General features: G+C 33.9%; 1 protein-coding gene across 1 annotated transcript; it reads left to right on the top strand.

The window, feature by feature from the left end:
* The first annotated feature begins 1,212 nt into the window (after positions 1-1,212).
* Positions 1,213-8,331, top strand: LOC111879637 (serine/threonine-protein kinase TIO). Its single transcript, XM_023876098.3, has 23 exons — positions 1,213-1,381; positions 1,804-1,910; positions 1,996-2,070; positions 2,141-2,233; positions 2,398-2,472; positions 2,561-2,653; positions 2,730-2,793; positions 2,902-2,986; positions 3,205-3,277; positions 3,367-3,435; positions 3,534-3,614; positions 3,718-3,817; positions 3,897-4,022; positions 4,140-4,260; positions 4,338-4,509; positions 4,607-4,705; positions 4,837-5,376; positions 5,465-6,589; positions 6,898-7,131; positions 7,270-7,413; positions 7,496-7,576; positions 7,654-7,845; positions 8,011-8,331. Exons 2-23 carry the CDS (start codon positions 1,821-1,823, stop codon positions 8,251-8,253), a joined length of 3,975 nt encoding a protein of 1,324 aa, XP_023731866.1. The 5' UTR covers positions 1,213-1,381; positions 1,804-1,820; the 3' UTR covers positions 8,254-8,331.
* The last annotated feature ends 2,849 nt before the right edge of the window (positions 8,332-11,180 follow it).

The raw sequence follows: 11,180 nt of genomic DNA, 5'->3' as shown, positions 1-11,180 counted from the left end.
GGTTCCAACAAAACAATCGCTTAACATTTAAAATCATTAACACAAAGATTTATGGGTAAATGACACAAAAACGCTCTTTTTACACAAAAATTCGATTTTGACACTGTGTTTTTTTTTGTGTCAGTTTTTACACTGTGTTTTCAAATTTGTTACAATTCTGAGCACTTGACCGGTTAACCAGGTTGCATGTTGACATGGCATGATGACGTGACATGCTGACATGATATGTTGACGTGTCAAAATTAAATTTTTTTCTCACAAAAAACACTAAGTTTTCATTTTTTTTTTCGATTTTGACACTAAGTTTAATTTTTTCTTTCAACTTTGACACTATGTTTTTTTGTTCCAAATCGAACATTATTTTTTCTAATTTTGTTCAATGTTGACAATTTTCTATTTGAAACCGTATAAATATTTTTTTAATACATTTAGACCGTATAAATATGTTTTTTTTCATTTAAAAACCATAGTTCTGTATAAATATATTTTTTACACTCAAACCATATTTTTATGTATAAATATGTATTAGTTATATAAAAATTGTATTTTATATTAAATATGCAACTTTAAAATGTGTTTGGAGGTTTGGAGGCGTGTAGTCGATTAAAACTCGGATATCAAGTTTGCAACCCATCAAATTTTTACATGTTATTAGAAGCTTATGGTTAGTTTGATTCTCATGATATAACTAATGCTTTGAATGTAAGGAAAAAAAAAACACCTTGTATTTAAATAAAAATGTGGTTTTTAAACGAAAAAAATATGTTTATACGGTTTAAAATGTAATAAAAATATATTTATACGGTTTAAAATGTAATAAAAAAATATATTTATACGGTTTCAAATGGAAAATAAACAAAATTGAACAAAATTTGATAAATGATGTTCGATTGGAACAAAAAAAACATAGTGTCAAAATTGAAACAAAAAATTAAACTTAGTGTCAAAATCGAAAAAAAGTGAAAACTTAGTGTTTTTTGTGGAAAAAAAAATCAATTTTAACACGTCAGCATGTAACCTGGTTAACTGGTCAAGTGGTCAGAAATGTAACAAATTGAAAAACACAGTGTTAAAATTGACACAAAAAAATACAGTGTCAAAATCGAATTTCTATATAAAAAAAATGTATTTTGTGCCATTACCCAAATTTATTAACGAAAACCTATCTTTTAACACTAATAACATTTTTTATGCAATTTGATTCCGTTAGGTTCACATTTGGAATTCGAATAACGAGCGGGAAAAGTATCACTTCAGTTCAAATCCTACAGATGTCATTATTCGTCTTATAGAAAAACTTATCATCGCCATTTGAGAAGCTTCTTCAGATCTCACTTCTCGTTCGGCTTCAGCTTCAACTTCAACTTCTCGGTTCATTGTGGTACGTTTTTTCGCATGTTCCAGCTTGAATAATTCTGCCGCTGTCCCATTACACTGAAAAATTGAAACCCTAATCCCAAAATAACAATAAGAGAGACGCTTCTCTTAATTCCTGATCTTCGTCCCTTCAATACTACCAGCGACGGTTAGGTGTGTCCCAAAAGCTTGATGGCGAACCCTAAATCAAGCTCTGTCTGCATTTTAGTTTTTAGTCCACGTTGTTCGGTTGTGGTTTTTCTCTTAATCGTTGCCATCAGGATACTGCATAAATGCTTGATTTCTGTTACCTTACTTTGATGCATACTAATTTCATCTCACTTTTTTTTATGCGTCTTTCCAAATATTTTCCGAACTGAAACAAACCGCTGTTTATAAGTTATTTGGTGATTAATTTATGCATTTCATAATTACTCTTAACAACAGAATTTGAAGATCTAGAGATGGGAGTGGAGAATTATCATGTGATAGAGCTTGTAGGCGAAGGGTCATTTGGTAAAGTATACAAGGGAAGAAGAAAGTATACTGGCCAGGTATATGCAGCTTTGCTTTATAGAATTATTGATATGTCAATTGTATTAATGTTATCATATTAATATTATTTGTCCCACTTGTCAGACTGTTGCAATGAAATTTATACTTAAGCATGGGAAAAGTGAAAAGGACATTCAGAATTTGAGACAAGAAATTGAGGTATTTACCTTATTCTCGATACTTTTAGTTTGTGTATTTGTTGCTCAATTATGGTTCCTACTTTTTGCAGATCTTAAGGAAGTTAAAGCATGAGAATATTATTCAGATGCTGGATTCGTTTGAAACCCCACAGGAGTTTTGTGTTGTCACTGAGTTTGCTCAAGTAATTAACTCTGTTTTCTCTCCTGCAACTCTGTTTTGATTTGCTTTCATACATACTAGTTGATAACTTGATATCATATAAAAGCAAAAAAAGTGTGTCACTGTAAAGAATCCATTGATGATGGTAAGATTTACCTGTTGTTGAATTAATGCATTTCTATTCAGGGTGAGCTATTTGAGATTCTTGAGGATGATAAATGCCTTCCTGAAGAAGAAGTTCAGAAAATTGCAAAACAGTTGGTACTTTTCCTAAATTAACAGTTCTATATTGAAATTATATGATCTTAATATCCTTTAATGTTTTTTTATACCTTCTAAAAATCTTCAGGTCAGAGCTTTGCATTACTTGCATTCCAACCGTATTATTCATCGTGATATGAAGCCACAAAACATCTTGATTTGTGCTGGGGGTGTTGTTAAGGTAAAACAACTTATTATACTCATCCACTCATTTGATATGAAACAGCTTTGTGATTCCTCTTTTGCATATGAAACAGCTTTGTGATTTTGGGTTTGCAAGAGCAATGTCCACAAATACAGTTGTCTTACGCTCGATAAAAGGTACAACAACTTTTTATGCCATCTTTACCAGACTTTTTGTAGGTGTCAGTTCATTGTTTTTTAGTTCTTTATGGTTTCTCTAATCATTATTGCATTCATTTCTTTCAGGTACTCCTTTGTACATGGCTCCAGAACTAGTAAGAGAACAACCCTACAACCATACTGCTGATCTGTGGTCCCTTGGGGTTATTTTGTAAGTTTTTTCTCCATTAACTGCTGTCCAGAACTCCAGATAAACGATGTTTACATTGGCTATATTCTTAAAGAAATATAAGTACATTGATTTTATGGAAAGAATATATGTAAAATATATGCACTTATACTTATTGCTCTAAATAAAAAAGAAACAACACATTATCAGACTTCTTTATCTAAATTTATAAGCTAGCTGATAAAAAACATTATATTCAGGTATGAGTTATTTGTGGGCCAGCCTCCATTTTACACAAATTCAGTATATGCACTTATTAGGCATATCATCAAGGTATGTGTTCTTTAAACCACATTCATTTTGAAAATATATAGTTTTAGATATACAAAATTGAAAATTCAAGCTTTATGATATACTTCCAGGATCCTGTGAAATATCCAGACAACATGAGTTCAAATTTCAAAAACTTTCTCAAGGGTCTGCTTAATAAGGTATATTCAACACAATCTTTGTGATAGTTTTAGTTTTTATATTCAATTTAGTTTATTTATCATCAACTTCTAACTGTGTGTCATAATTATGAGAGTAGGATCCTCATTACAGGTTAACATGGCCACGTCTTCTGGATCATCCATTTGTTGCAGAAACTTTTGAAGATGTTGAGGCTAGGGTTAGTTATCTTTTGTCATTCCATTCCAACGAAACAGACCCTTTTAATTCTTGTAACACTTTGTGCAAAAATTAAAATTTCAAATATAATGTAATTTTTCAAGGAGCTTCGTGCCAAAACTGCTGCTGCTAGAGGATGTGATGCTGCTTGGAAAGGGGAAAAATATGTACAGTCAACTGGTTTGACCCCTGCAAGTCCAGAAAGTAGGCTTTCAATGAAAATTTACAAATTTACCCTCCTGATCTTAAATGAGCCTAACTAGCTTACTTGAACTTACTGCAGGCAAAAACCGATCTCCTGCAACTATAGATGAAAATAGTCAACCTTCTGGTCAACACTCAACTATTGACTGTGTTTCACCACAACCAGAGTCTCAAAGGGTCACAGAAAATGACAATATACAGTCAGGTAGATTAAGATTACAGAGTATAAATTGTTTTTATGAATCACAAGTTAATGTAAACTTTACCTTTCTCTCCATATTATAATTTTTATATTTTGTCTGAGTTTCTATACTTATTTCAGGTTGTCAGGTACTTGACAAATTGGAAAATAACTCTCGCACTGTTAAGGGTGCCAAGTTAATTGGCCAAGATAATGAAGCACTATCAGTTATCTTGTTGCCTCTCAAAAACCGGTTGTGCAGGTGAATTTTTTTATAATTTTAAAACTCCACACATATATTTTATTAAGTTTAAAAAAATGACTTACAAAATTGTTCAGGGATGAAGATGCTGTCACTTCAAACCAGTCCCTGAGAATTCTTTCAAACTTAGTTGCTGCAGCTGCTATTAATTCTACAGGGGTGCTTGATGAAATATTTTGGGAACTTATAGGCTTCACTGCCAATCTTCTTCATATAAAAAAATCAGATTATAATGACTTGTTGCTAAAGGTACTTTACTGCTTAATGTTTGTTATAAATTGCAAAAAGAACTAGGGTATACATTTATTTTGAAAGATTAATTCTGTTTTTTTTTTTTTTTTTGCAGTGTTTCTCAGTTATTAAGAAGCTATTGGATACATGTGGTGGTGGTTTTGGGGATTCATATATCAGGCATTGGGTTGCTATAGTGGAGCTCTATAAAGAGGTTATAATTTTTCACCTTAAAGTAAAGTACAATGTCATATATATTTGTAAAGAGGGTAAAGTAGGTTGCTATTTTATGTGCGATTTGCTCTCAAGTAGAAATGAAACAACCCTGACTTTTGTTACTTGTAGGTTTCTCAAAACACAGAAGATGCTTCAGGAAGAGTTGTGTATGAGTCCATTGCTTGCATCACAATTATTGTATCTCGAGTAGCACAAGGTTTCAAAGCATCCCCAGCCACCAAGCGTGCTGATGTGGCAGCAGCAAACGAAGGTCTTAAAGAGATACTTGATCATGCCAAAACATCAGGGGTTTTAGATACTTTGGTTTCATGCTTGGTTACTTGTGGCACAAGTCTCATGTCCGGGTCTTCAAATCTGATCCGTGCTGCTTGTGAAGCATGCAGGGCGATTTGGTCATTAATCGATGCATCTGAGATTCATTCAACTAAAGAGAAAGAAAATCCATTTCCATTGAGGTCCATCCGTTCACACTCGTTGGATCGGATTAATATTAATGAAGATGAATCTAAACCGTTGATTGGTGGGGCTTCTGAAAAGATTGTGAATGTAGTCACACGAGCATTTCTTGGATCAAAAGCTGTACAAGTTGCTTTTTATTATTGTCTTCGCCAACGCGCAGAGGCTGCTGCATGGTCTTCTGGTATTCAGGTGATTATTTATTTATTTATTTATAATCTTTTCTCTTGTTAAAACAAGTTGTTACATAATAATCTAACTTTTTTCTTCTTCTTATCAGATCATCTTAAGGTGCTGTTTGCATAATACCTCAGTCACCGGTGTTTTATGCGGTTTGCCTAGTTCTTTACCTGTGACTACAGTCGTGAGTGGAGGTGGTGATAACACAATAATTTCAGAAATCTTTTCCATATTATCACTTTGTGCTTCTTTCGACAGAGATCAACAAACAGGAGACCAAAATAATCTGAAAAACAAATTACCAAATCCACATGCCCTAATCTGCCATTCATGCCTCGTACTTTCAGCAGTCGCACAATCCTTAAAATCTTCCGGAAGAAATTCAGCTCTATTCATGCTGACATCATCACCAAAAAAACAACGTTCTCGCCTTTCCGACCTCGCACACCATTACTCTTTATGTGATCGAATTCAAAATTCATTTCAATCTCATTCCATGTCCGCCATGCTGGCACTCGCATCCATTTTGTCCCTCGAAAATTCTCCTTCTGTTGAAACATCAATTTCCGAAATCGCCGTGCCTTTAATACCACGGAGTGCTACTCTTTGTGATTACCTCAGGATTTCAACCCCAGACGGGAATGGAATGAGAGGGAAGCTCTCGTATTGGAATGGAATCAGAGATGGTTGTGTCGGTCTGTTGGAATCCAGACTACGTTGGGGTGGGCCTTTAGCGATTCAACAGCTATGCGCGAGTGGAATCCCCCAAACTCTTGTTGATTTATTAGGAAATGATCAATTAGACGATCAGATCGGGTTATCTCCAGTCGGCGTTGTATGGACGGTTTCGTCTCTATGCCAGTGTCTGCCAGGTGGCAGTTCCACGTTTCGACAGGTGTTGCTCAGAAAAGAGCATGTGAAAGTTGTGTCTGATTTGATATCGGTTGTTCATCTGAAGGGTATAAGGTGTTGGGGTGGACCTGGTGGAGGTCGGAATGGAATCAGGGATACCGTGAACGCGGTAATCGATCTTTTGGCGTTTCCGTTTGTGGCTGTACAAAATGTGCCGAATTCTTCTTCAGCTGTATCTGCTGCTGCTGCTTCGGTGAATAATGGTTATCTTTTAAATATGGGATCTCCTGGAGGGAAGGTATCTGCTGATGACAAGGACATGGTTAGAGCCATTGAAGCAAGCATGGGAAAATACATTCAAATCCTTTCTGAGGTCAGTTTTTATATCTTACAATTTTGTCCTTCAAGTTTGAAGGATGTGTACTTTTAGTTTCGTTAATTGCAGAGTAAATTACATTTTTTCCCCAAGTGTAACTGAATTTTGCAATTTTGGTCCAAACATGTTTTCTCTTGCATTTTGGGCCTTACTTGAGGTCCTTGAAATGTTTTGGTCCCCATTCCAAGTAAAAAGACCTTTTGGTCCATGAGTATAGCTGATTTTTGCAACTTTGGTCCCAAAAGTTTAATAATTTTCTTAGTCAAATGAATCATGTGATGATTGTTTTTAAATTTACATAACAGGTAGGAATTCCGGGTCAAATAATTCAGTGTTTGGAACACATGGAGTTAAAAGACACTGCAAGAGCCGTTGCATTTCTAGCCAAAATGACTCTTCATAGATCACTTGTTGTTCAACTCCTTGAAAGAGGTCTCTTGGATCCAAACAAAATGAGAAGGCTGCTTGACTCCTCATCACCACGAGAAGTTACTCTAGATATTCTCATGATCATTTCAGACTTGGCCCGTATGGATAAGGTAAATATTACATATCATATATTTAGTATCTTATTTAGAAATATATATATATATATATATATATATATATATATATATATATATATATATATATATATATATATATATATTCCAAAACATATGATGAATGCATTGCAGGTTTTTTATGAGCACATACATGGAGCAAATATCTTACATCTCTTAAAAGACTTTCTAACACACCAAGATCCAAATGTTCGTGCCAAAGCTTGCAGTGCTATTGGCAATATGTGTCGACATAGCTCCTACTTTTATGATTTATTGGCAAGTATCATTATTTTATTTTTTGGTAATAAAATTAAAAACACTTCCGTCTGATAAATGATATGTGTCATACATATTACAGGCAAAGCACAAAATCATCAGTCTCTTGGTTGATCGGTGCTCTGATGGGGACAAACGCACTCGTAAATTTGCTTGTTTTGCAGTAAGTTGCCATTTTTAATTTTGCATATTTTTTTTGTATGTAAACTGACGTTTTTTTATTTGTGTATTTATTTATAGATTGGTAATGCAGCATACCACAATGAGATGTTTTATGAAGAGCTGAGAAAATGCATACCTCAACTTGCTAGTTTGCTGATGTCAGCAGAAGAGGACGATAAAACTAAAGCGAACGCATCTGGTGCTCTCAGTAATCTCGTGCGCAACTCCAACAAACTTTGTCAGGATATTGTCTCTAAAGGAGCAATGCAGGTATATATATCATAAAGTTTCAATATTATTATATATTCAGTTACATTTTGCAATTTTGAAGTTGTCTTACCTTTAGGTTTATCTAGGGGCCAAAAATGCAATTAACCTGTTTTTTTGGATTAAGTGAAAAAGAAAGAGAGTGATTGATTGATTGATGTGTTGTAGGCATTGCTGAAGTTGGTGTCGGACTGTTCTGTTGTTGCTCTGAACCCAACCAGGAGAGATGCGATTACTGAGTCGCCTCTAAAAATAGCTTTGTTTTCGTTAGCAAAGATGTGCCAACATCCACCCTGTAGACAATTCCTTCGTTCTTCTGAATTGTACCCGGTGATTGGACGACTCCGCCAATCACCAGAATCAACCATTGCCAACTATGCTTCTGTCATTTTCAACAAAACCTCCTCTTAACCCTAAAACTATGCCATGATACATCAACTCTTTGTTAGAATTAATTTTGCTATTGTTTCTAAACTTTTAGTAGATAAATTGTTATTTACATGTATAAAAAAAAAATCTTTATTAAAAATTACAAGACTTGTGCCTTACTAGCTTTGAGTTCCGTTTGTTTTACAAATCTCAAGATCAACTTGTTAATAATTTTACGGGATCGGATTTGCTTGTATAAGTATTTATTAAATATTTATTTATTTTAATATATATTATAAAAAAAAATCTAATATTAAGTAAGTTTGAATTCGATTTGGGTTTGTTTAAAATTGATATCGAGTTAAGCTTTTAAGGAGCTGATGTTGAGTAGATAAGAGTAACTTGGCTCTTTTGCATATCTAGTTGAGTGTACTTTACTGTGTCGAGGTTGATTCTTATTTCTTAGTGATTAAGCTTAATTTTTGCCGTTGATTTCACCCTGCCGACTGACATCATAACATGTGCTCCTTTTTTCTTCCCTTTTACACTGTCGACATGTATCTGCCAAAAAAAGTTCGTCCTTTTTCTTTATTCTAGAGTCGAGACAAAAAAAATAGTAACATACAAGTATTTTTACTATTTAATTATTTATTAGTACAAGTATGTAAATTCTTTTTTATGGGAGGCATTTTCTCTGTCTATTATGTTTGATATCAACAAACAATACAAAAAAAAAAACATATTATTTTTATAGTGACCAAACATTATATTTTTTGACTGCTTAAAAAAGAATCAAAGTGCCAAAAAAAACTTGTAAGGTTAAAATTAAAAACAACTTTAAAACATGGATCTACTGAAATTTCCAGAATGTAAAAGTGATTGGATTGGAATTTGGATATCCCAAATATTTAGTGGATCCCACATGGCACTCCCAAGTCGCACCAACTACTTCTTCGTCAATAAATACGTGGCTCCAACGCCTTCCATTCTTCCCTTTCTCCCTCCCGCCTCAAAACATATCATATACATGATGACGTCATGTGAGTTGAACCCGGTTGAAATCCATGAGATGCTTTCCCTCCTCGAGTCGGACCTCCACTTTAACTCCGGTTCAGGTTCCAGTGATCAACCAAGGCTTGCACGGATGATCTCCAATCGTGAATCAGCCAAGAGGTCGAGGCAACGGAAGAAGAGGCATTTGGAAGAACTAAACCACCAACTAAACCAGTTAAGACATACAAACCAACACCTCAAAAACCGGCTGAATTGGTTTCTACATCAATGTCCAACTCTTCTCAAAGAAAACCACCACCTAGGCTATGAATGCATTCTTCTCCAGTCAAAACTCTCGGCTTTATGTCAACTTCTAGTCAATATGCATGCAGTTTCAATTTCCATGAACGTTAATCACCTAGCAGACTCTTGTGTATCTGAGTTATACGTGACTAATTTTGGGTTGTGACAGACTGCATGTGGGGTGGGGTTACTCGAAGAATAGCATTTACGAATAAAACTAATTCGATGATCATTTTAAAATCTCCACCTATCTACGTAAGTAAAGGTAATTAAATATAGATATATACCACTAGTGAGTAGTGACTAGACTCGATCATGCATGCATCATTAAATCAAATTTGTATTGGTTAATTGTACAAGGTTCCAAAAAGAAATGCATGAATATCGACATGCTTTTCTTTATCAGACAATATTCATCTACAGTCATGTAATGTAATTCCTTTTGGTTTTGTCGTCGTTTTGCGGTTTTGTCATTTTAAGATATATAGAGAGAGGTACGTACGTACCTTGTAATAGGTGATGTCCACATATGATATAATCATATGAAATTTAAGTTTAGAGTACAAATAATCTGCTCTCTAATTAAATGTATAGTCAAAGTATTACATCTCTTATTGAGAAAAAAAATTAACAACTCCAACTATTTAATACATTAGCTTCTAATTCCATATCCGTAGGCCTAAATAAGCATAGTGAAAATTGACATCCTATGCATTCGTTTAGACTTTAGGGAAATTTCTTATTTTCAACCAACTTGCTTCTACATCCTTTCCTATATATTATTAATTTCCATTATGGTGTCATCTTCTTTTTGAGACATTGGTATCCCTAGTGCCGTGCCAGATGTCGTCAAATTAGAATTTAGATATATTTTATTAAGAAGAGATTTACCCTTGGAAAAGCAATTCCACTTCCAAAAAGACTTTGGTATAGATGTTTGGTCAAATTAAGCAAACTTTATACGACTATGCATGGGTTCTTTTTATTCTTGGTTAAGGTTAAGAATCAACTGTTCATCTTTCCTCAACCGAACTCACCCCTAATATGGATCTCCACAACTAGTGTCTCATGCTTTTGATGTTGTTGATGATTCAAAATTTATATGAACCTCATTAGATACTACGGAAAACTTGTGTATGTACACCAAATATTATAGATAAGACAATAAAAAAAAAGTAACACCAAGATATAAAGCGGAAAATTAAAAAGTGGAAAAATCATTATAAACCTCCAATAGAAGGTTACAAAAAAACTTGAAAGTTGAAACATGGTTGCATAAAACGTTGATTGAATGAATAAAAAACACATCTTAATGACTTCATTTATAGTCTTATGGTACATGGAGTGTCCTATTTAATACAAGACACAAACATCCTAATTAGTAATTAGATGAAAAACTTTCTAATTAATGGTGTGACTTGATAACCAATTAATTAACCAGCTTAATAGAAATTCGGCTCCCATGCACAACTATTATTATTATTATTATTATTTTTTTTTTCAACACTTTTCATAAAAAGGTTGCGTTAGCTTCAACAGAATAATTACATGCAAAATAGGGTTAAGAAGCACATTTACAACAATATTAACTTTACTCACATAAAAGGTGCGTCCACAGTTTCTTAATAGAAATATAAAAACAGTTGTTAAAAGTATGGGTGTTTGTGGTGCGG

Source organism: Lactuca sativa, chromosome 6 (assembly GCF_002870075.4).
Source record: "Lactuca sativa cultivar Salinas chromosome 6, Lsat_Salinas_v11, whole genome shotgun sequence".
NCBI lineage: Eukaryota > Viridiplantae > Streptophyta > Magnoliopsida > Asterales > Asteraceae > Lactuca > Lactuca sativa.
The sequence above is the reverse complement of the archived record's forward strand: the minus strand, read 5'-3'. Positions and strand labels throughout refer to the sequence as shown.